Source organism: Humulus lupulus, chromosome 5 (assembly GCF_963169125.1).
Source record: "Humulus lupulus chromosome 5, drHumLupu1.1, whole genome shotgun sequence".
NCBI lineage: Eukaryota > Viridiplantae > Streptophyta > Magnoliopsida > Rosales > Cannabaceae > Humulus > Humulus lupulus.
In genome coordinates this window covers 244,511,046-244,537,872 of record NC_084797.1, presented here as the reverse complement: position 1 = coordinate 244,537,872, position 26,827 = coordinate 244,511,046, and the positions used below count along the sequence as shown (strand labels likewise).

At 36.7% G+C, this 26,827-nt stretch overlaps 1 protein-coding gene across 1 annotated transcript; it reads right to left on the bottom strand.

The window, feature by feature from the left end:
* Nucleotides 1–23,848: 23,848 nt before the first annotated feature.
* LOC133778767 (probable aquaporin NIP5-1) lies at nt 23,849–26,547 on the bottom strand. Its single transcript, XM_062218792.1, has 4 exons — nt 25,540–26,547; nt 24,615–25,034; nt 24,452–24,513; nt 23,849–24,355 (listed from the first exon to the last, which is right to left on the bottom strand). Exons 1-4 carry the CDS (start codon nt 25,756–25,758, stop codon nt 24,166–24,168), a joined length of 891 nt encoding a protein of 296 aa, XP_062074776.1. The 5' UTR covers nt 25,759–26,547; the 3' UTR covers nt 23,849–24,165.
* Nucleotides 26,548–26,827: the final 280 nt, after the last annotated feature.

The window sequence follows — 26,827 nt, the reverse complement described above, 5'->3', positions numbered from 1 at the left end:
AATATGGATTCGAGCAGTGTTTTGATAGTGAATAATAAATATTATGCGAGGGTCGTGGGCACAAAAGTCGTAGCCCTATGTCTTAGGGTTCTATGTATAAAATTTCGTGGAAATCTGAGGTTTGTATAGGGTGATACAGTCAAAATACTGAGAGATGTACGAATATAAGGAAAAAACTTGTGAAAATTGCCCTAAAAAAGGGGAATTTTTTTTTAAATGTTGAATTAAGGCTCCGTTTCGACTCCAATATATTCATTTATCCCTGAGATCTCTTGGGGGAAAATATCGAACGAGTTGAACACGAGGGTAATAAATTTCAGAGAAATTAGTGAAATCTCCAATTCACCAAAGGGGTAACCCTTTCAGAAATCTTCGATTTCTCTAATATGGATTCGAGCAGTGTTTTGATAGTGAATACTAAATAATATGCGAGGGTCTCGGGCACAAAAGTCGTAGCCCTATGTCTTAGGGTTCTATGTATAAAATTTCGTGCATATCCGAGGTTTGTATAGGGTGATACAGTCAAAATACTGAGAGATGTACGAATATAAGGAAAAAACTTGGGAAAATTGCCCTCAAAAAGGTGAATTTTTTTTTAAATGTTGAATTTAGGCTCCGTCTCGACTCCAATATATTCATTTAACCCTGAGATCTCTTGGGGGAAAATATCGAACGAGTTGAACACTAGGGTAATACATTTCGGAGAAATTAGTGAAATCTCCAATTCACCAAAGGGGTACCCCTTTCAGAAATCTTCGATTTCTCTAATATGGATTCGAGCAGTGTTTTGATAGTGAATACTAAATAATATGCGAGGGTCTCGGGCACAAAAGTCGTAGCCCTATGTCTTAGGGTTCTATGTATAAAATTTCGTGCATATCCGAGGTTTGTATAGGGAGATACAGTCAAAATAATGAGAGATGTACGAATATAAGGAAAAAACTTGTGAAAATTGCCCTCAAAAAGGGGAATTTTTTTTTCAATGTTGAATTATGGCTCCGTTTCGACTCCAATATATTCATTTAACCCTGAGATCTCTTGGGGGGAAATATCGAACGAGTTGAACACGAGGGTAATACATTTCGGAGAAATTAGAGAAATCTCCAATTCACCAAAGGGGTACCCCTTTCAGATATCTTCGATTTCTCTAATATGGATTCGAGCAGTGTTTTGATAGTGAATAATAAATATTATGCGAGGGTCGTGGGCACAAAAGTTGTAGCCCTATGTCTTAGGGTTCTATGTATAAAATTTCGTGGAAATCTGAGGTTTGTATAGGGTGATACAGTCAAAATACTGAGAGATGTACGAATATAAGGAAAAAACTTGTGAAAATTGCCCTAAAAAAGGGGAATTTTTTTTTAAATGTTGAATTAAGGCTCCGTTTCGACTCCAATATATTCATTTATCCCTGAGATCTCTTGGGGGAAAATATCGAACGAGTTGAACACGAGGGTAATACATTTCAGAGAAATTAGTGAAATCTCCAATTCACCAAAGGGGTACCCCTTTCAGAAATCTTCGATTTCTCTAATATGGATTCGAGCAGTGTTTTGATAGTGAATACTAAAGAATATGCGAGGGTCGTGGGCACAAAAGTTGTAGCCCTATGTCTTAGGGTTCTATGTATATAATTTCGTACAAATCTGAGGTTTATATAGGGTGATACAGTCAAAATACTGAGAGATGTACGAATTTAAGGAAAAAACTTGGGAAAATTGCCCTAAAAAAGGAGAATTTTTTTTTAAATGTTGAATTTAGGCTCCGTTTTGACTCCAATATATTCATTTAACCCTGAGATCTCTTGGGGGGAAATATCGAACGAGTTGAACACGAGGGTAATACATTTCGGAGAAATTAGTGAAATCTCCAATTCACCAAAGGGGTACCCCTTTCAGATATCTTCGATTTCTCTAATATGGATTCGAGCAGTGTTTTGATAGTGAATACTAAATATTATGCGAGGGTCACGGGCACAAAAGTCGTAGCCCTATGTCTTAGGGTTCTATGTATAAAATTTCGTGCATATCCGAGGTTTGTATAGGGAGATACAGTCAAAATAATGAGAGATGTACGAATATAAGGAAAAAACTTGTGAAAATTGCCCTCAAAAAGGGGAATTTTTTTTTCAATGTTGAATTAAGGCTCCGTTTCGACTCCAATATATTCATTTAACCCTGAGATCTCTTGGGGGGAAATATCGAACGAGTTGAACACGAGGGTAATACATTTCGGAGAAATTAGTGAAATCTCCAATTCACCAAAGGGGTACCCCTTTCAGAAATCTTCGATTTCTCTCATATGGATTCGAGCAGTGTTTTGATAGTGAATACTAAATAATATGCGAGGGTCTCGGGCACAAAAGTCGTAGCCCTATGTCTTAGGGTTCTATGTATAAAATTTCGTGCATATCCGAGGTTTGTATAGGGTGATACAGTCAAAATACTGAGAGATGTACGAATATAAGGAAATAACTTGTGAAAATTGCCCTCAAAAAGGGGAATTTTTTTTTAAATGTTGAATTTAGGCTCAGTTTCGACTCCAATATATTCATTTAACCCTGAGATCTCTTGGGGGAAAATATCGAACTAGTTGAACACGAGGGTAATACATTTCGGAGAAATTTGTGAAATCTCCAATTCACCAAAGGGGTACCCCCTTTCAGAAATCTTCGATTTCTCTAATATGGATTCGAGCAGTGTTTTGATAGTGAATACTAAAGAATATGCGAGCGTCGTGGGCACAAAAGTTGTAGCCCTATGTCTTAGGGTTCTATGTATAAAATTTCGTGCATATCCGAGGTTTGTATAGGGTGATACAGTCAAAATACTGAGAGATGTACGAATATAAGGAAAAAACTTGTGAAAATTGCCCTAAAAAAGGGGAATTTTTTTTTAAATGTTGAATTAAGGCTCCGTTTCGACTCCAATATATTCATTTATCCCTGAGATCTCTTGGGGGAAAATATCGAACGAGTTGAACACGAGGGTAATAAATTTCAGAGAAATTAGTGAAATCTCCAATTCACCAAAGGGGTAACCCTTTCAGAAATCTTCGATTTCTCTAATATGGATTCGAGCAGTGTTTTGATAGTGAATACTAAATAATATGCGAGGGTCTCGGGCACAAAAGTCGTAGCCCTATGTCTTAGGGTTCTATGTATAAAATTTCGTGCATATCCGAGGTTTGTATAGGGTGATACAGTCAAAATACTGAGAGATGTACGAATATAAGGAAAAAACTTGGGAAAATTGCCCTCAAAAAGGTGAATTTTTTTTTAAATGTTGAATTTAGGCTCCGTCTCGACTCCAATATATTCATTTAACCCTGAGATCTCTTGGGGGAAAATATCGAACGAGTTGAACACTAGGGTAATACATTTCGGAGAAATTAGTGAAATCTCCAATTCACCAAAGGGGTACCCCTTTCAGAAATCTTCGATTTCTCTAATATGGATTCGAGCAGTGTTTTGATAGTGAATACTAAATAATATGCGAGGGTCTCGGGCACAAAAGTCGTAGCCCTATGTCTTAGGGTTCTATGTATAAAATTTCGTGCATATCCGAGGTTTGTATAGGGAGATACAGTCAAAATAATGAGAGATGTACGAATATAAGGAAAAAACTTGTGAAAATTGCCCTCAAAAAGGGGAATTTTTTTTTAAATGTTGAATTTAGGCTCAGTTTCGACTCCAATATATTCATTTAACCCTGAGATCTCTTGGGGGAAAATATCGAACTAGTTGAACACGAGGGTAATACATTTCGGAGAAATTTGTGAAATCTCCAATTCACCAAAGGGGTACCCCTTTCAGAAATCTTCGATTTCTCTAATATGGATTCGAGCAGTGTTTTGATAGTGAATACTAAAGAATATGCGAGCGTCTCGGGCACAAAAGTTGTAGCCCTATGTCTTAGGGTTCTATGTATAAAATTTCGTGGAAATCTGAGGTTTGTATAGGGTGATACAGTCAAAATACTGAGAGATGTACGAATATAAGGAAAAAACTTGTGAAAATTGCCCTAAAAAAGGGGAATTTTTTTTTAAATGTTGAATTAAGGCTCCGTTTCGACTCCAATATATTCATTTATCCCTGAGATCTCTTGGGGGGAAATATCGAACGAGTTGAACACGAGGGTAATACATTTCGGAGAAATTAGTGAAATCTCCAATTCACCAAAGGGGTACCCCTTTCAGAAATCTTCGATTTCTCTAATATGGATTCGAGCAGTGTTTTGATAGTGAATAATAAATATTATGCGAGGGTCGTGGGCACAAAAGTCGTAGCCCTATGTCTTAGGGTTCTATGTATAAAATTTCGTGGAAATCTGAGGTTTGTATAGGGTGATACAGTCAAAATACTGAGAGATGTACGAATATAAGGAAAAAACTTGTGAAAATTGCCCTAAAAAAGGGGAATTTTTTTTTAAATGTTGAATTAAGGCTCCGTTTCGACTCCAATATATTCATTTATCCCTGAGATCTCTTGGGGGAAAATATCGAACGAGTTGAACACGAGGGTAATAAATTTCAGAGAAATTAGTGAAATCTCCAATTCACCAAAGGGGTAACCCTTTCAGAAATCTTCGATTTCTCTAATATGGATTCGAGCAGTGTTTTGATAGTGAATACTAAATAATATGCGAGGGTCTCGGGCACAAAAGTCGTAGCCCTATGTCTTAGGGTTCTATGTATAAAATTTCGTGCATATCCGAGGTTTGTATAGGGTGATACAGTCAAAATACTGAGAGATGTACGAATATAAGGAAAAAACTTGGGAAAATTGCCCTCAAAAAGGTGAATTTTTTTTTAAATGTTGAATTTAGGCTCCGTCTCGACTCCAATATATTCATTTAACCCTGAGATCTCTTGGGGGAAAATATCGAACGAGTTGAACACTAGGGTAATACATTTCGGAGAAATTAGTGAAATCTCCAATTCACCAAAGGGGTACCCCTTTCAGAAATCTTCGATTTCTCTAATATGGATTCGAGCAGTGTTTTGATAGTGAATACTAAATAATATGCGAGGGTCTCGGGCACAAAAGTCGTAGCCCTATGTCTTAGGGTTCTATGTATAAAATTTCGTGCATATCCGAGGTTTGTATAGGGAGATACAGTCAAAATAATGAGAGATGTACGAATATAAGGAAAAAACTTGTGAAAATTGCCCTCAAAAAGGGGAATTTTTTTTTCAATGTTGAATTATGGCTCCGTTTCGACTCCAATATATTCATTTAACCCTGAGATCTCTTGGGGGGAAATATCGAACGAGTTGAACACGAGGGTAATACATTTCGGAGAAATTAGAGAAATCTCCAATTCACCAAAGGGGTACCCCTTTCAGATATCTTCGATTTCTCTAATATGGATTCGAGCAGTGTTTTGATAGTGAATAATAAATATTATGCGAGGGTCGTGGGCACAAAAGTTGTAGCCCTATGTCTTAGGGTTCTATGTATAAAATTTCGTGGAAATCTGAGGTTTGTATAGGGTGATACAGTCAAAATACTGAGAGATGTACGAATATAAGGAAAAAACTTGTGAAAATTGCCCTAAAAAAGGGGAATTTTTTTTTAAATGTTGAATTAAGGCTCCGTTTCGACTCCAATATATTCATTTATCCCTGAGATCTCTTGGGGGAAAATATCGAACGAGTTGAACACGAGGGTAATACATTTCAGAGAAATTAGTGAAATCTCCAATTCACCAAAGGGGTACCCCTTTCAGAAATCTTCGATTTCTCTAATATGGATTCGAGCAGTGTTTTGATAGTGAATACTAAAGAATATGCGAGGGTCGTGGGCACAAAAGTTGTAGCCCTATGTCTTAGGGTTCTATGTATATAATTTCGTACAAATCTGAGGTTTATATAGGGTGATACAGTCAAAATACTGAGAGATGTACGAATTTAAGGAAAAAACTTGGGAAAATTGCCCTAAAAAAGGAGAATTTTTTTTTAAATGTTGAATTTAGGCTCCGTTTTGACTCCAATATATTCATTTAACCCTGAGATCTCTTGGGGGGAAATATCGAACGAGTTGAACACGAGGGTAATACATTTCGGAGAAATTAGTGAAATCTCCAATTCACCAAAGGGGTACCCCTTTCAGATATCTTCGATTTCTCTAATATGGATTCGAGCAGTGTTTTGATAGTGAATACTAAATATTATGCGAGGGTCACGGGCACAAAAGTCGTAGCCCTATGTCTTAGGGTTCTATGTATAAAATTTCGTGCATATCCGAGGTTTGTATAGGGAGATACAGTCAAAATAATGAGAGATGTACGAATATAAGGAAAAAACTTGTGAAAATTGCCCTCAAAAAGGGGAATTTTTTTTTCAATGTTGAATTAAGGCTCCGTTTCGACTCCAATATATTCATTTAACCCTGAGATCTCTTGGGGGGAAATATCGAACGAGTTGAACACGAGGGTAATACATTTCGGAGAAATTAGTGAAATCTCCAATTCACCAAAGGGGTACCCCTTTCAGAAATCTTCGATTTCTCTCATATGGATTCGAGCAGTGTTTTGATAGTGAATACTAAATAATATGCGAGGGTCTCGGGCACAAAAGTCGTAGCCCTATGTCTTAGGGTTCTATGTATAAAATTTCGTGCATATCCGAGGTTTGTATAGGGTGATACAGTCAAAATACTGAGAGATGTACGAATATAAGGAAATAACTTGTGAAAATTGCCCTCAAAAAGGGGAATTTTTTTTTAAATGTTGAATTTAGGCTCAGTTTCGACTCCAATATATTCATTTAACCCTGAGATCTCTTGGGGGAAAATATCGAACTAGTTGAACACGAGGGTAATACATTTCGGAGAAATTTGTGAAATCTCCAATTCACCAAAGGGGTACCCCCTTTCAGAAATCTTCGATTTCTCTAATATGGATTCGAGCAGTGTTTTGATAGTGAATACTAAAGAATATGCGAGCGTCGTGGGCACAAAAGTTGTAGCCCTATGTCTTAGGGTTCTATGTATAAAATTTCGTGCATATCCGAGGTTTGTATAGGGTGATACAGTCAAAATACTGAGAGATGTACGAATATAAGGAAAAAACTTGTGAAAATTGCCCTAAAAAAGGGGAATTTTTTTTTAAATGTTGAATTAAGGCTCCGTTTCGACTCCAATATATTCATTTATCCCTGAGATCTCTTGGGGGAAAATATCGAACGAGTTGAACACGAGGGTAATAAATTTCAGAGAAATTAGTGAAATCTCCAATTCACCAAAGGGGTAACCCTTTCAGAAATCTTCGATTTCTCTAATATGGATTCGAGCAGTGTTTTGATAGTGAATACTAAATAATATGCGAGGGTCTCGGGCACAAAAGTCGTAGCCCTATGTCTTAGGGTTCTATGTATAAAATTTCGTGCATATCCGAGGTTTGTATAGGGTGATACAGTCAAAATACTGAGAGATGTACGAATATAAGGAAAAAACTTGGGAAAATTGCCCTCAAAAAGGTGAATTTTTTTTTAAATGTTGAATTTAGGCTCCGTCTCGACTCCAATATATTCATTTAACCCTGAGATCTCTTGGGGGAAAATATCGAACGAGTTGAACACTAGGGTAATACATTTCGGAGAAATTAGTGAAATCTCCAATTCACCAAAGGGGTACCCCTTTCAGAAATCTTCGATTTCTCTAATATGGATTCGAGCAGTGTTTTGATAGTGAATACTAAATAATATGCGAGGGTCTCGGGCACAAAAGTCGTAGCCCTATGTCTTAGGGTTCTATGTATAAAATTTCGTGCATATCCGAGGTTTGTATAGGGAGATACAGTCAAAATAATGAGAGATGTACGAATATAAGGAAAAAACTTGTGAAAATTGCCCTCAAAAAGGGGAATTTTTTTTTCAATGTTGAATTATGGCTCCGTTTCGACTCCAATATATTCATTTAACCCTGAGATCTCTTGGGGGGAAATATCGAACGAGTTGAACACGAGGGTAATACATTTCGGAGAAATTAGAGAAATCTCCAATTCACCAAAGGGGTACCCCTTTCAGATATCTTCGATTTCTCTAATATGGATTCGAGCAGTGTTTTGATAGTGAATAATAAATATTATGCGAGGGTCGTGGGCACAAAAGTTGTAGCCCTATGTCTTAGGGTTCTATGTATAAAATTTCGTGGAAATCTGAGGTTTGTATAGGGTGATACAGTCAAAATACTGAGAGATGTACGAATATAAGGAAAAAACTTGTGAAAATTGCCCTAAAAAAGGGGAATTTTTTTTTAAATGTTGAATTAAGGCTCCGTTTCGACTCCAATATATTCATTTATCCCTGAGATCTCTTGGGGGAAAATATCGAACGAGTTGAACACGAGGGTAATACATTTCAGAGAAATTAGTGAAATCTCCAATTCACCAAAGGGGTACCCCTTTCAGAAATCTTCGATTTCTCTAATATGGATTCGAGCAGTGTTTTGATAGTGAATACTAAAGAATATGCGAGGGTCGTGGGCACAAAAGTTGTAGCCCTATGTCTTAGGGTTCTATGTATATAATTTCGTACAAATCTGAGGTTTATATAGGGTGATACAGTCAAAATACTGAGAGATGTACGAATTTAAGGAAAAAACTTGGGAAAATTGCCCTAAAAAAGGAGAATTTTTTTTTAAATGTTGAATTTAGGCTCCGTTTTGACTCCAATATATTCATTTAACCCTGAGATCTCTTGGGGGGAAATATCGAACGAGTTGAACACGAGGGTAATACATTTCGGAGAAATTAGTGAAATCTCCAATTCACCAAAGGGGTACCCCTTTCAGATATCTTCGATTTCTCTAATATGGATTCGAGCAGTGTTTTGATAGTGAATACTAAATATTATGCGAGGGTCACGGGCACAAAAGTCGTAGCCCTATGTCTTAGGGTTCTATGTATAAAATTTCGTGCATATCCGAGGTTTGTATAGGGAGATACAGTCAAAATAATGAGAGATGTACGAATATAAGGAAAAAACTTGTGAAAATTGCCCTCAAAAAGGGGAATTTTTTTTTCAATGTTGAATTAAGGCTCCGTTTCGACTCCAATATATTCATTTAACCCTGAGATCTCTTGGGGGGAAATATCGAACGAGTTGAACACGAGGGTAATACATTTCGGAGAAATTAGTGAAATCTCCAATTCACCAAAGGGGTACCCCTTTCAGAAATCTTCGATTTCTCTCATATGGATTCGAGCAGTGTTTTGATAGTGAATACTAAATAATATGCGAGGGTCTCGGGCACAAAAGTCGTAGCCCTATGTCTTAGGGTTCTATGTATAAAATTTCGTGCATATCCGAGGTTTGTATAGGGTGATACAGTCAAAATACTGAGAGATGTACGAATATAAGGAAATAACTTGTGAAAATTGCCCTCAAAAAGGGGAATTTTTTTTTAAATGTTGAATTTAGGCTCAGTTTCGACTCCAATATATTCATTTAACCCTGAGATCTCTTGGGGGAAAATATCGAACTAGTTGAACACGAGGGTAATACATTTCGGAGAAATTTGTGAAATCTCCAATTCACCAAAGGGGTACCCCTTTCAGAAATCTTCGATTTCTCTAATATGGATTCGAGCAGTGTTTTGATAGTGAATACTAAAGAATATGCGAGCGTCGTGGGCACAAAAGTTGTAGCCCTATGTCTTAGGGTTCTATGTATAAAATTTCGTGGAAATCTGAGGTTTGTATAGGGTGATACAGTCAAAATACTGAGAGATGTACGAATATAAGGAAAAAACTTGTGAAAATTGCCCTAAAAAAGGGGAATTTTTTTTTAAATGTTGAATTAAGGCTCCGTTTCGACTCCAATATATTCATTTATCCCTGAGATCTCTTGGGGGAAAATATCGAACGAGTTGAACACGAGGGTAATAAATTTCAGAGAAATTAGTGAAATCTCCAATTCACCAAAGGGGTAACCCTTTCAGAAATCTTCGATTTCTCTAATATGGATTCGAGCAGTGTTTTGATAGTGAATACTAAATAATATGCGAGGGTCTCGGGCACAAAAGTCGTAGCCCTATGTCTTAGGGTTCTATGTATAAAATTTCGTGCATATCCGAGGTTTGTATAGGGTGATACAGTCAAAATACTGAGAGATGTACGAATATAAGGAAATAACTTGTGAAAATTGCCCTCAAAAAGGGGAATTTTTTTTTAAATGTTGAATTTAGGCTCAGTTTCGACTCCAATATATTCATTTAACCCTGAGATCTCTTGGGGGAAAATATCGAACTAGTTGAACACGAGGGTAATACATTTCGGAGAAATTTGTGAAATCTCCAATTCACCAAAGGGGTACCCCTTTCAGAAATCTTCGATTTCTCTAATATGGATTCGAGCAGTGTTTTGATAGTGAATACTAAAGAATATGCGAGCGTCGTGGGCACAAAAGTTGTAGCCCTATGTCTTAGGGTTCTATGTATAAAATTTCGTGGAAATCTGAGGTTTGTATAGGGTGATACAGTCAAAATACTGAGAGATGTACGAATATAAGGAAAAAACTTGTGAAAATTGCCCTAAAAAAGGGGAATTTTTTTTTAAATGTTGAATTAAGGCTCCGTTTCGACTCCAATATATTCATTTATCCCTGAGATCTCTTGGGGGAAAATATCGAACGAGTTGAACACGAGGGTAATAAATTTCAGAGAAATTAGTGAAATCTCCAATTCACCAAAGGGGTAACCCTTTCAGAAATCTTCGATTTCTCTAATATGGATTCGAGCAGTGTTTTGATAGTGAATACTAAATAATATGCGAGGGTCTCGGGCACAAAAGTCGTAGCCCTATGTCTTAGGGTTCTATGTATAAAATTTCGTGCATATCCGAGGTTTGTATAGGGTGATACAGTCAAAATACTGAGAGATGTACGAATATAAGGAAAAAACTTGGGAAAATTGCCCTCAAAAAGGTGAATTTTTTTTTAAATGTTGAATTAAGGCTCCGTTTCGACTCCAATATATTCATTTAACCCTGAGATCTCTTGGGGGAAAATATCGAACGAGTTGAACACGAGGGTAATACATTTCGGAGAAATTAGTGAAATCTCCAATTCACCAAAGGGGTACCCCTTTCAGAAATCTTCGATTTCTCTAATATGGATTCGAGCAGTGTTTTGATAGTGAATACTAAATAATATGCGAGGGTCTCGGGCACAAAAGTCGTAGCCCTATGTCTTAGGGTTCTATGTATAAAATTTCGTGCATATCCGAGGTTTGTATAGGGTGATACAGTCAAAATACTGAGAGATGTACGAATATAAGGAAATAACTTGTGAAAATTGCCCTCAAAAAGGGGAATTTTTTTTTAAATGTTGAATTTAGGCTCAGTTTCGACTCCAATATATTCATTTAACCCTGAGATCTCTTGGGGGAAAATATCGAACTAGTTGAACACGAGGGTAATACATTTCGGAGAAATTTGTGAAATCTCCAATTCACCAAAGGGGTACCCCTTTCAGAAATCTTCGATTTCTCTAATATGGATTCGAGCAGTGTTTTGATAGTGAATACTAAAGAATATGCGAGCGTCGTGGGCACAAAAGTTGTAGCCCTATGTCTTAGGGTTCTATGTATAAAATTTCGTGGAAATCTGAGGTTTGTATAGGGTGATACAGTCAAAATACTGAGAGATGTACGAATATAAGGAAAAAACTTGTGAAAATTGCCCTAAAATAGGGGAATTTTTTTTTAAATGTTGAATTAAGGCTCCGTTTCGACTCCAATATATTCATTTATCCCTGAGATCTCTTGGGGGAAAATATCGAACGAGTTGAACACGAGGGTAATAAATTTCAGAGAAATTAGTGAAATCTCCAATTCACCAAAGGGGTAACCCTTTCAGAAATCTTCGATTTCTCTAATATGGATTCGAGCAGTGTTTTGATAGTGAATACTAAATAATATGCGAGGGTCTCGGGCACAAAAGTCGTAGCCCAATGTCTTAGGGTTCTATGTATAAAATTTCGTGCATATCCGAGGTTTGTATAGGGAGATACAGTCAAAATACTGAGAGATGTACGAATATAAGGAAAAAACTTGTGAAAATTGCCCTCAAAAAGGGGAATTTTTTTTTCAATGTTGAATTAAGGCTCCGTTTCGACTCCAATATATTCATTTAACCCTGAGATCTCTTGGGGGGAAATATCGAACGAGTTGAACACGAGGGTAATACATTTCAGAGAAATTAGTGAAATCTCCAATTCACCAAAGGGGTAACCCTTTCAGAAATCTTCGATTTCTCTAATATGGATTCGAGCAGTGTTTTGATAGTGAATACTAAATAATATGCGAGGGTCTCGGGCACAAAAGTCGTAGCCCTATGTCTTAGGGTTCTATGTATAAAATTTCGTGCATATCCGAGGTTTGTATAGGGTGATACAGTCAAAATACTGAGAGATGTACGAATATAAGGAAAAAACTTGTGAAAATTGCCCTCAAAAAGGGGAATTTTTTTTTCAATGTTGAATTAAGGCTCCGTTTCGACTCCAATATATTCATTTAACCCTGAGATCTCTTGGGGGGAAATATCGAACGAGTTGAACACGAGGGTAATACATTTCGGAGAAATTAGTGAAATCTCCAATTCACCAAAGGGGTACCCCTTTCAGATATCTTCGATTTCTCTAATATGGATTCGAGCAGTGTTTTGATAGTGAATACTAAATATTATGCGAGGGTCACGGGCACAAAAGTCGTAGCCCTATGTCTTAGGGTTCTATGTATAAAATTTCGTGCATATCCGAGGTTTGTATAGGGTGATACAGTCAAAATACTGAGAGATGTACGAATATAAGGAAAAAACTTGTGAAAATTGCCCTCAAAAAGGGGAATTTTTTTTTAAATGTTGAATTAAGGCTCCGTTTCGACTCCAATATATTCATTTAACCCTGAGATCTCTTGGGGGAAAATATCGAACGAGTTGAACACGAGGGTAATACATTTCGGAGAAATTAGTGAAATCTCCAATTCACCAAAGGGGTACCCCTTTCAGAAATCTTCGATTTCTCTAATATGGATTCGAGCAGTGTTTTGATAGTGAATACTAAATAATATGCGAGGGTCTCGGGCACAAAAGTCGTAGCCCTATGTCTTAGGGTTCTATGTATAAAATTTCGTGCATATCCGAGGTTTGTATAGGGTGATACAGTCAAAATACTGAGAGATGTACGAATATAAGGAAATAACTTGTGAAAATTGCCCTCAAAAAGGGGAATTTTTTTTTAAATGTTGAATTTAGGCTCAGTTTCGACTCCAATATATTCATTTAACCCTGAGATCTCTTGGGGGAAAATATCGAACTAGTTGAACACGAGGGTAATACATTTCGGAGAAATTTGTGAAATCTCCAATTCACCAAAGGGGTACCCCCTTTCAGAAATCTTCGATTTCTCTAATATGGATTCGAGCAGTGTTTTGATAGTGAATACTAAAGAATATGCGAGCGTCGTGGGCACAAAAGTTGTAGCCCTATGTCTTAGGGTTCTATGTATAAAATTTCGTGGAAATCTGAGGTTTGTATAGGGTGATACAGTCAAAATACTGAGAGATGTACGAATATAAGGAAAAAACTTGTGAAAATTGCCCTAAAAAAGGGGAATTTTTTTTTAAATGTTGAATTAAGGCTCCGTTTCGACTCCAATATATTCATTTATCCCTGAGATCTCTTGGGGGAAAATATCGAACGAGTTGAACACGAGGGTAATAAATTTCAGAGAAATTAGTGAAATCTCCAATTCACCAAAGGGGTAACCCTTTCAGAAATCTTCGATTTCTCTAATATGGATTCGAGCAGTGTTTTGATAGTGAATACTAAATAATATGCGAGGGTCTCGGGCACAAAAGTCGTAGCCCTATGTCTTAGGGTTCTATGTATAAAATTTCGTGCATATCCGAGGTTTGTATAGGGTGATACAGTCAAACTACTGAGAGATGTACGAATATAAGGAAAAAACTTGGGAAAATTGCCCTCAAAAAGGGGAATTTTTTTTTAAATGTTGAATTAAGGCTCCGTTTCGACTCCAATATATTCATTTAACCCTGAGATCTCTTGGGGGAAAATATCGAACGAGTTGAACACGAGGGTAATAAATTTCAGAGAAATTAGTGAAATCTCCAATTCACCAAAGGGGTACCCCTTTCAGAAATCTTCGATTTCTCTAATATGGATTCGAGCAGTGTTTTGATAGTGAATACTAAATAATATGCGAGGGTCTCGGGCACAAAAGTCGTAGCCCTATGTCTTAGGGTTCTATGTATAAAATTTCGTGCATATCCGAGGTTTGTATAGGGTGATACAGTCAAAATACTGAGAGATGTACGAATATAAGGAAATAACTTGTGAAAATTGCCCTCAAAAAGGGGAATTTTTTTTTAAATGTTGAATTTAGGCTCAGTTTCGACTCCAATATATTCATTTAACCCTGAGATCTCTTGGGGGAAAATATCGAACTAGTTGAACACGAGGGTAATACATTTCGGAGAAATTTGTGAAATCTCCAATTCACCAAAGGGGTACCCCCTTTCAGAAATCTTCGATTTCTCTAATATGGATTCGAGCAGTGTTTTGATAGTGAATACTAAAGAATATGCGAGCGTCGTGGGCACAAAAGTTGTAGCCCTATGTCTTAGGGTTCTATGTATAAAATTTCGTGGAAATCTGAGGTTTGTATAGGGTGATACAGTCAAAATACTGAGAGATGTACGGATATAAGGAAAAAACTTGCGAAAATTGCCCTAAAAAAGGGGAATTTTTTTTTAAATGTTGAATTAAGGCTCCGTTTCGACTCCAATATATTCATTTATCCCTGAGATCTCTTGGGGGAAAATATCGAACGAGTTGAACACGAGGGTAATAAATTTCAGAGAAATTAGTGAAATCTCCAATTCACCAAAGGGGTAACCCTTTCAGAAATCTTCGATTTCTCTAATATGGATTCGAGCAGTGTTTTGATAGTGAATACTAAATAATATGCGAGGGTCTCGGGCACAAAAGTCGTAGCCCTATGTCTTAGGGTTCTATGTATAAAATTTCGTGCATATCCGAGGTTTGTATAGGGTGATACAGTCAAAATACTGAGAGATGTACGAATATAAGGAAAAAACTTGGGAAAATTGCCCTCAAAAAGGTGAATTTTTTTTTAAATGTTGAATTAAGGCTCCGTTTCGACTCCAATATATTCATTTAACCCTGAGATCTCTTGGGGGAAAATATCGAACGAGTTGAACACGAGGGTAATACATTTCGGAGAAATTAGTGAAATCTCCAATTCACCAAAGGGGTACCCCTTTCAGAAATCTTCGATTTCTCTAATATGGATTCGAGCAGTGTTTTGATAGTGAATACTAAATAATATGCGAGGGTCTCGGGCACAAAAGTCGTAGCCCTATGTCTTAGGGTTCTATGTATAAAATTTCGTGCATATCCGAGGTTTGTATAGGGTGATACAGTCAAAATACTGAGAGATGTACGAATATAAGGAAATAACTTGTGAAAATTGCCCTCAAAAAGGGGAATTTTTTTTTAAATGTTGAATTTAGGCTCAGTTTCGACTCCAATATATTCATTTAACCCTGAGATCTCTTGGGGGAAAATATCGAACTAGTTGAACACGAGGGTAATACATTTCGGAGAAATTTGTGAAATCTCCAATTCACCAAAGGGGTACCCCTTTCAGAAATCTTCGATTTCTCTAATATGGATTCGAGCAGTGTTTTGATAGTGAATACTAAAGAATATGCGAGCGTCGTGGGCACAAAAGTTGTAGCCCTATGTCTTAGGGTTCTATGTATAAAATTTCGTGGAAATCTGAGGTTTGTATAGGGTGATACAGTCAAAATACTGAGAGATGTACGAATATAAGGAAAAAACTTGTGAAAATTGCCCTAAAATAGGGGAATTTTTTTTTAAATGTTGAATTAAGGCTCCGTTTCGACTCCAATATATTCATTTATCCCTGAGATCTCTTGGGGGAAAATATCGAACGAGTTGAACACGAGGGTAATAAATTTCAGAGAAATTAGTGAAATCTCCAATTCACCAAAGGGGTAACCCTTTCAGAAATCTTCGATTTCTCTAATATGGATTCGAGCAGTGTTTTGATAGTGAATACTAAATAATATGCGAGGGTCTCGGGCACAAAAGTCGTAGCCCAATGTCTTAGGGTTCTATGTATAAAATTTCGTGCATATCCGAGGTTTGTATAGGGAGATACAGTCAAAATACTGAGAGATGTACGAATATAAGGAAAAAACTTGTGAAAATTGCCCTCAAAAAGGGGAATTTTTTTTTCAATGTTGAATTAAGGCTCCGTTTCGACTCCAATATATTCATTTAACCCTGAGATCTCTTGGGGGGAAATATCGAACGAGTTGAACACGAGGGTAATACATTTCAGAGAAATTAGTGAAATCTCCAATTCACCAAAGGGGTAACCCTTTCAGAAATCTTCGATTTCTCTAATATGGATTCGAGCAGTGTTTTGATAGTGAATACTAAATAATATGCGAGGGTCTCGGGCACAAAAGTCGTAGCCCTATGTCTTAGGGTTCTATGTATAAAATTTCGTGCATATCCGAGGTTTGTATAGGGTGATACAGTCAAAATACTGAGAGATGTACGAATATAAGGAAAAAACTTGTGAAAATTGCCCTCAAAAAGGGGAATTTTTTTTTCAATGTTGAATTAAGGCTCCGTTTCGACTCCAATATATTCATTTAACCCTGAGATCTCTTGGGGGGAAATATCGAACGAGTTGAACACGAGGGTAATACATTTCGGAGAAATTAGTGAAATCTCCAATTCACCAAAGGGGTACCCCTTTCAGATATCTTCGATTTCTCTAATATGGATTCGAGCAGTGTTTTGATAGTGAATACTAAATATTATGCGAGGGTCACGGGCACAAAAGTCGTAGCCCTATGTCTTAGGGTTCTATGTATAAAATTTCGTGCATATCCGAGGTTTGTATAGGGTGATACAGTCAAAATACTGAGAGATGTACGAATATAAGGAAAAAACTTGTGAAAATTGCCCTCAAAAAGGGGAATTTTTTTTTAAATGTTGAATTAAGGCTCCGTTTCGACTCCAATATATTCATTTAACCCTGAGATCTCTTGGGGGAAAATATCGAACGAGTTGAACACGAGGGTAATACATTTCGGAGAAATTAGTGAAATCTCCAATTCACCAAAGGGGTACCCCTTTCAGAAATCTTCGATTTCTCTAATATGGATTCGAGCAGTGTTTTGATAGTGAATACTAAATAATATGCGAGGGTCTCGGGCACAAAAGTCGTAGCCCTATGTCTTAGGGTTCTATGTATAAAATTTCGTGCATATCCGAGGTTTGTATAGGGTGATACAGTCAAAATACTGAGAGATGTACGAATATAAGGAAATAACTTGTGAAAATTGCCCTCAAAAAGGGGAATTTTTTTTTAAATGTTGAATTTAGGCTCAGTTTCGACTCCAATATATTCATTTAACCCTGAGATCTCTTGGGGGAAAATATCGAACTAGTTGAACACGAGGGTAATACATTTCGGAGAAATTTGTGAAATCTCCAATTCACCAAAGGGGTACCCCCTTTCAGAAATCTTCGATTTCTCTAATATGGATTCGAGCAGTGTTTTGATAGTGAATACTAAAGAATATGCGAGCGTCGTGGGCACAAAAGTTGTAGCCCTATGTCTTAGGGTTCTATGTATAAAATTTCGTGGAAATCTGAGGTTTGTATAGGGTGATACAGTCAAAATACTGAGAGATGTACGAATATAAGGAAAAAACTTGTGAAAATTGCCCTAAAAAAGGGGAATTTTTTTTTAAATGTTGAATTAAGGCTCCGTTTCGACTCCAATATATTCATTTATCCCTGAGATCTCTTGGGGGAAAATATCGAACGAGTTGAACACGAGGGTAATAAATTTCAGAGAAATTAGTGAAATCTCCAATTCACCAAAGGGGTAACCCTTTCAGAAATCTTCGATTTCTCTAATATGGATTCGAGCAGTGTTTTGATAGTGAATACTAAATAATATGCGAGGGTCTCGGGCACAAAAGTCGTAGCCCTATGTCTTAGGGTTCTATGTATAAAATTTCGTGCATATCCGAGGTTTGTATAGGGTGATACAGTCAAACTACTGAGAGATGTACGAATATAAGGAAAAAACTTGGGAAAATTGCCCTCAAAAAGGTGAATTTTTTTTTAAATGTTGAATTAAGGCTCCGTTTCGACTCCAATATATTCATTTATCCCTGAGATCTCTTGGGGGAAAATATCGAACGAGTTGAACACGAGGGTAATAAATTTCAGAGAAATTAGTGAAATCTCCAATTCACCAAAGGGGTAACCCTTTCAGAAATCTTCGATTTCTCTAATATGGATTCGAGCAGTGTTTTGATAGTGAATACTAAATAATATGCGAGGGTCTCGGGCACAAAAGTCGTAGCCCTATGTCTTAGGGTTCTATGTATAAAATTTCGTGCATATCCGAGGTTTGTATAGGGTGATACAGTCAAAATACTGAGAGATGTACGAATATAAAGAAAAAACTTGGGAAAATTGCCCTCAAAAAGGTGAATTTTTTTTTAAATGTTGAATTTAGGCTCCGTCTCGACTCCAATATATTCATTTAACCCTGAGATCTCTTGGGGGAAAATATCGAACGAGTTGAACACGAGGGTAATAAATTTCAGAGAAATTAGTGAAATCTCCAATTCACCAAAGGGGTAACCCTTTCAGAAATCTTCGATTTCTCTAATATGGATTCGAGGAGTGATTTGATAGTGAATACTAAAGAATATGCGAGGGTCATGGGCACAAAAGTTGTAGCCCTATTTCTTAGGTTTCTATGTATAAAACTTTGTGCAAATCCGAGGTGTGTAGAGGGTGAAACAGTTAACATACTGAGAGATGTACGGATATAAGGAAAAAACTTGCGAAAATTGCCATTAAAAAGGGAATTTTTTTTTAAATGTTGACTTGAGGCTCCGTTTTGACTCCAATATATTCATTTACCCATGAGATCTCTTTGGGAAAAATATCGAATGAGTTGAAAACGAGGGTAATACATTTCGGAGAAATTAGTGAAATCTCCAATTCACCAAAGGGGTACCCATTTCAGAAATCTTCGATTTCTCTAATATGGATTCGAGCAATGTTTTAATAGTGAATACTAAAGAATATGAGAGGGTCATGGGCACAGAAGTTGTAGCCCTATTTCTTAAGGTTCTATATATGAAACTTCGTGCAAATCTGAGGTGTGTAGAGGGTGAAACAGTCAAAATACTGAGAGATGTACGAATATAAGGAAAAAACTTGCGAAAATTGCCATCAAAAAGGGGAATTTTTTTTTAAATGTTGACTTAAGGCTCCGTTTCGACTCCAATATATTCATTTACCCATGATATCTCTTTTGGAAAAATATCGAACGAGTTGAAAACGAGGGTAATACATTTCGGAGAAATTAGTGAAATCTCCAATTCACCAAAGGGGTACCCCTTTCAGAAATCTTCGATTTCTTTAATATGGATTCGAGCAATGATTTGATAGTGAATACTAAAGAATATGCTAGGGTCATGGGCACAAAAGTTGTAGCCCTATTTCTTAGGGTTCTATGTATAAAACTTTGTGCAAATCCGAGGTGTGTAGAGGGTGAAACAGTCAAAATACTGAGAGATGTACGGATATAAGGAAAAAACTTGCGAAAATTGCCATTAAAAAGGGAATTTTTTTTGAAATGTTGACTTAAGGCTCCGTTTCGACTCCAATATATTCATTTAACCATGAGATCTCTTTGGGAAAAATATCGAACGAGTTGAACCCGAGGGTAATACATTTCGGAGAAATTAGTGAAATCTCCAATTCACCAAAGGGGTACCCCTTTCAGAAATCTTCGATTTCTCTAATATGGATTCGAGCAATGTTTTGATAGTGAATAATAAAGAATATGCGAGGGTCATGGGCACAAAAGTTGTTGCCCTATTTCTTAGGGTTCTATGTATAAAACGTCGTGGAAATCCGAGGTGTGTAGAGGGTGAAACAGTCAAAATACTGAGAGATGTACGAATATTAGGAAAAAACTTGCGAAAATTGCCATCAAAAAGGGCGTTTTTTTTTTAAATGTTGACTTAAGGCTCCGTTTCGACTCCAATATATTCATTTACCCATGATATCTCTTTTGGAAAAATATCGAACGAGTTGAAAACGAGGGTAATACATTTCGGAGAAATTAGTGAAATCTCCAATTCACCAAAGGGGTACCCCTTTCAGAAATCTTCGATTTCTCTTATATGGATTCGAGCAATGATTTGATAGTGAATACTAAAGAATATGCGAGGGTCATGGGCACAAAAGTTGTAGCCCTATTTCTTAGGGTTCTATGTATAAAACTTTGTGCAAATCCGAGGTGTGTAGAGGGTGAAACAGTCAAAATACTGAGAGATGTACGGATATAAGGAAAAAACTTGCGAAAATTGCCATTGAAAAAGGAATTTTTTTTTTAAAAGTTGAATTAAGGCTCCGTTTCGACTCCAATATATTCATTTACCCATGAGATCTCTTGGGGAAAAATATCGAACGAGTTGAACCCGAGGGTAATACATTTCGAAGAAATTAGTGAAATCTCCCATTCACCAAAGGGGTGCCCCTTTCAGAAATCTTCGATTTCTCTAATATGGATTCGATCAATGTTTTGATAGTGAATACTAAAGAATATGCGAGGGTCATGGGCACAAAAGTTGTAGCCCTATGTCTTAGGGTTCTATGTATGTAACTTCGTGCAAATCCGAGGTGTGTAGAGGGAGAACCAGTCAAAATACTGAGAGATGTACGAATATAAGGAAAAAACTTGCGAAAATATCCATCAAAAAGGGGAATTTTTTTGAAATGTTGACTTAAGGCTCCGTTTCGACTCCAATATATTCATTTACCCATGAGATCTCTTGGGGAAAAATATCGAACGAGTTGAACACGAGGGTAATACATTTCGGAGAAATTAGTGAAATCTCCAATTCACCAAAGGGGTACCCCTTTCAGAAATCTTCGATTTCTCTATTATGGATTCGAGCAATGTTTTGGTAGTGAATACTAAAGAATATGCGAGGGTCATGGGCACAAAAGTTGTATTCCTACGTCTTAGGGTTCTATGTATAAAAGTTCGAGCAAATCCGAGGTGTGTAGAGGGAGATACAGTCAAAATACTGAGAGATGTACGAATGTAAGTAAAAAACTTGCGAAAATTGCCATCAAAAAGGGGATTTTTTTTTTAAATGTTGACTTAAGGCTCCGTCTCGACTCCAATATATTCATTTACCCATTAGATCTCTTGGGGAAAAATATCGAACGAGTTGAACCCGAGGGTAATACATTTCGGAGAAATTAGTGTAATTTCCAATTCACCGAAGGGGTACCCCTTTCAGAAATCTTCGATTTCTCTAATATCATTTCGAGCAATCTTTTGATAGTGAATACTAAAGAATATGCGAGGGTCATGGGCACAAAAGTTGTAGCCTTATTTCTTAGGGTTATTTGTATAAAACTTCGTGCAAATCCGAGGTGTGTAGAGGGTGATACAGTCCAAATACTCAGAGATGTACGAATATAAGGAAAAAACTTTGGAAAATTGCCATCAAAAAGGGGAATTTTTTTGAAATGTTGACTTAAGGCTCCGTTTCGACTCCAATATATTCATTTACCCATCAGATCTCTAGGGGAAAAATATCAAACGAGTTGAACCCGAGGGTAAAACATTTCGGAGAAATTAGTGAAATCTCCAATTCACCAAAGGGGTACCCCTTTCAGAAATCTTCGATTTCTCTAATATAGATTCGAGCAATGTTTTGATAGTGAATACTAAAGAATATGCGATATTTAAAAAACAAATTTATCTATTGTCAAAATTTCTAAAATTAACTAATATGCATATATATATTTACAATAATCCTAATTTTTATCACATTATTTAAACTAACAAAATAAACAAATAATTATAAAAATTAATAAAATATTAATTATATTAATTTTAAATTCAGAATAATAAAAAAATTAAAAAAAACATAGAAAATTAAAAAATTATCATCAAAACCACATTTTAGTAGTCTATACCTGTTTTGAAGCTCAAAATCCTCTTGCAACGTCAAAAATCCGGTCAAAATCCGGCAAGGAACACCACTTTCAAATGGAGAAAAAACCCACGGCCAAATCCTTTTTTTTCTCTAAAAAACAAAAAAAAAAAAAAAAAATTGTACTATATTTCGGTTTACAGGGTAGAAATGTTGCAAGAAATAAAGAAAAAACAAAAAAAAAAGGTTTGGAGAATCAAAATGGGTGTTGGCTCACGGTGGTTAATGGAGGTTTTGGGGGTTTCTTTTTGCACAGAGGGTAGAGAGGTTTTGAGAAGATGACCGTTCGGGTCTAGGGAAGGGATTATAAAGGACTTTTAACTTCGGTTTTTACCAAAAAACCTAAGTTAAAGGTCCATAAGTCATACCCCTTATGCACTTTTAACTTCGGTTTTTACCTAAAAACCGAAGTTAAAAGTGCATAAGGGCCGCGTTTGGTTTGGCCAGTTTTTTGCATTTTTACTATCTCTAAACGTAATATAAGGGCTTGTGCAAACAAACACGGCCCTCTCCACTATGAATTTTTCACTTCGTTTTTTTAAAAAAGCGAAGTAGTAAGTAATTTTTTTCAGAGCGCCAATTTGAAAAGCGAAGTAAAAGAGTTTGAAAAGGTTTTTACTTCGCTTTTTTTGTATGCTCACTATAAAAACCGAAGTAAAAACTTATATTTCTAGTAGTGTGTGAATATTTCGGAGGGAATTTTTAATGACCTGAAAAAATTAGAGGGCACGATACGGTAGTGGTAATAGTTCGGGGGTAAAAATCCTGAATTGCCCTTAGAAAAATCTTACAATATAGTCACAGACTTCCTGCCCACAATTTCTGTTTGGTTAGAAAATATTACTGAAATAAAGAGATATCTCAATTCAGTGGCTGATCCTAAGGCTACAATCATCATAAAAGGCACAGAGCTTGGGGTTAATCGACCTTCACCATTCGTCCAAGATTTTAGCTCCCGAGGTCCGAATGCGATCACCCCAGAAGTTCTCAAACCAGATGTAATAACTCCTAGTTGCGTGGAGTGGTAGCTAGAGCTGGACACGTGAATCCGGTGGCAGCCCTCGTTCGATCCAGGACTTGTCTACGACCTCACTGTTCAAGACTACATATGGTAACTGCAGATTAAGTGTCAGTGTCGAAAGTCGAGTCAGTGAAGATCGTGGTGAATCCAAAATCATTCCTGGTGCGGCTACGTACGAGGAAGAGTACTTCCCAATTTGGTCGCCCTGGAATGGTCAGATTCAGATGGGAAACTTATATATTGTTGGCAGTCCTATTGCTCTCACTTGGTCATAGCGGCACCTTAATATATATAATTAAATAACAACCTGATTTAGGTTAACCTAGCTATCACTGTCTAATTATTTAATGAGAGATAGAAGAACTAAAAATAAACAAAAATTCAACACATATTCTACTTTCATTTGAGCGTCTAGTACGGCCAACTCATTGCGCCATGTCAGTGTGCAACCTCCAATCTCGACGTCATTTCATTTAATTAATATATATGTATTTTATATATAGCAACACTCCTTACTCTTTCACGTCCCCAAAATATTTATCTTGATGCATTGATATTACATGTAGTAGTGTTTTAATCACTTTCATTGAGAAACCGTTCATTTCAAATTATGAGTTTCGATAATCTAAATTATCACAAATTTAAACATATATTTTCATAATTAATTTTGATCATTTAATTATAGACAACAATAAGGTACTAGATCTTTATTATTATTATTATTAGTTGGCGCCAAAATATTGTACCCAATACATGAACAAACCAACAAATCACGCATATTATTACAAGCAGTGTATATGTATAGTACAAACAAACAAGAGTGAAGAGCATGGAGCTTAGATGCGATATTTATTTCCCTGCCCATTATTATATCGTAAATAAAAGTCTGTCATATATTTATCATATGACTTAACAACACACATGAGATAGAGAAGACAACCAAACTGTAAAAGTCCTTCATATAAACATATAGGATCATCAGATCATGTATTTGTAGGTACGTAGCTAGCTAGCGACGGAAGCTTCTGACCTGACGATCACCATTGCTTTGTGGGAGTTTTACGGCTGTGTAGGCACCAGCCCCAACAAGAGCCCCTAGAGTCGGTGCCACAAAGTATATCCACAGCGCCTTGTAATTTCCAGCTGCAACGGCTGGGCCAAGAGTTCTCACAGGATTCATGGATGCACCACTCGATGGCCTGCATATATATATATATATATATATATTACGTCTCACAATCAAGATGAGCTTAATTACATGCATTATTAATTATTTGTTGTTTCCACAAACTAACCCTGCTATAAGAATGTTGAGCATGACAGTGGCTCCAACTGCCATCCCAGCCAACTCTCCCACCTGTACATATTAACAAGTGTATATATATATATATATAAGTATGTGATGTGAGTGAAGTAATTGAATTAAGTAGAGAGAGTCGCCATTGCAATTATACATACCGCACGGGTGTCAGTGGCTACAGCAGTGACAACAAACAAGAGATTGAAAGTGATGAGAAACTCGAGTGCGAAGGCCTGGCCATTGCTGACCGAAGGAACCGTGACTCCGCCGGACATAAAGGGATGGAAAGCTCCTTTGAGAGCAAAAGAAGCACAAATGGAGGCAGACACCTGAGCTGCCACGTACGCAGGAACCTGAGTCCAGGGGAAGTGACGTAGCGCCGCAAAGGCAATGGTGAGCGACGGATTGAGATGTGCCCCTGAGATGTGGCCCGTCGACAGAATCACTACCATCACCGCAAGCCCCGCACACGCTGCATTCCCTATCAGTGTCTCTGCTCCATTGTACTTCTCATTCACTATTGGCCCTGCTGTTGCCCCGAATATCAGTATGAACGTCCCCAGGAACTCCGCTCCTATCTGCTCTTTCCATATTATTCCATTCGTATGTATTATTATAATTATTGCTTTTCATTTTTTTTAAATAAAACACAAACACTTTATAAATATCCATTTTTAAATCAATTTGTATGACTACTATATGTAAATCAAATATAATATGAATTCTTAATTAATAAGCTGCCCCACATCATTATTAACAAATAATATAACTCGATATTAGTTACAACAAAACTATAGCACCAGCTCATCACTGCTTAGCTATTCCGAATTCCAACCCAATAATCTCTTCTTAATTACTCGTCACAAACACAAACTAGCTAGGATAATATATATATTTATTTATACATACATTGATTAGCAATTCATATGCCATTATTATGTGATGTAAGCATAACAATTCGTTAATATTAATTAAAAAGGAATATTACTAAAGCATCATTTATTTTTATAATTGCATTTTATAAAACCTGATTAAACAAATTAATTCAAAATGAAGTGAGAGAGAAAGAGAGAGAGAGAGTACCTTGCGAGCAAGAGAGATGTCAGCAGAAGCGGGAAAATCGGTGAAGCACGTGTGAGATTGGGCCCACATTGGTGCACTCACAGGCAAGCATTTGCATCGCGGCATTGACTTACGATCATACGAGAGTGAATCCACTCGCATAGATGAGAACAGTGGAGCAGGCGTCCCCGGTGTTGCCGGCGCCGACACCGTCGGAGTATCTGCCTCTGCTTCCGCCATCGATCTCTTTTCTTTTTTTGCTCACCTCAGAATTTTTTTTTTTTTTTTTTAATAATAAGAAAAAGACAAAAATAATTGAAGATAATGAAACTCTAGCTTCACAATTACATGATTCGATAACTTTTTTAAAGGCTCTGCTAAGGATGCACCGCCTTGATCTTGGCCAGGATAGATTGCTCTATTAACTAACAAATATAAAAAGAGTTTTTTTTTTTTTTAATTTTTTGTATAGGTTGTGGTGATAACTAGGAATAATACTACTAAGACTGAAGTTACATGATTTGAAGGGTTTTTATAAGAGTTTTTTTAAGGAATAAGGGAAGTGTTACGAGCCAGGCTTATACCACTACTACAACCAAAGAAGGATAATTCAGATATTGTTAATGGAATTTTTTTTTTCTTTTTGAATTTTGTGGAAAGCAAATATAACAGAGATGGGAATTGGGAACAAAGTTACATGCTTGGAATGTTTTTTTTTAAGCTGTGATTACGTGATGCTACAAGAAATCGACGGATCCAGATTTCACAGAGAAAACGCAAACAAAATAGATGTTGATGAAAGACGAGAGCACATTAAAAATAAGAACAACAAAGAAGATGAGATGGAGAGAGTAGTATAGTCGATGAGCGGTTTGAACGATTAGCTAGCAATACTGTTTTTTTCTACAATGCATAATAGAGTTGAAGATATTTATATGTGAGAATGATAGAACACGTCAGCTGAGCTGGTTGATCAAGTATGTTCGAGCTATAACGATGCTTCGTCCTTTCGTTGTATACAAAACATGAATAGAATAATATTATAAAATAGAATTGAAAATTGCATTGAAGCCATCCAAGCAAACCTCATCATATCATTATCATTATTATATACAGGAGAGCAAAAGTGAAAAAAAGTCAATGCTAGAATCCCAAATAACTTTATATTAACAGTTTTTATATATACGCGCAAAATGCGAGAGTACTGGGTGTACTATACTAGTGGGGCACCCCGTGCACCGGCCCCGGGCCACCGATAAAGACCGTCAAAACCAAATTAGCTATAGACTTATTTGTATTGAGTATTGGT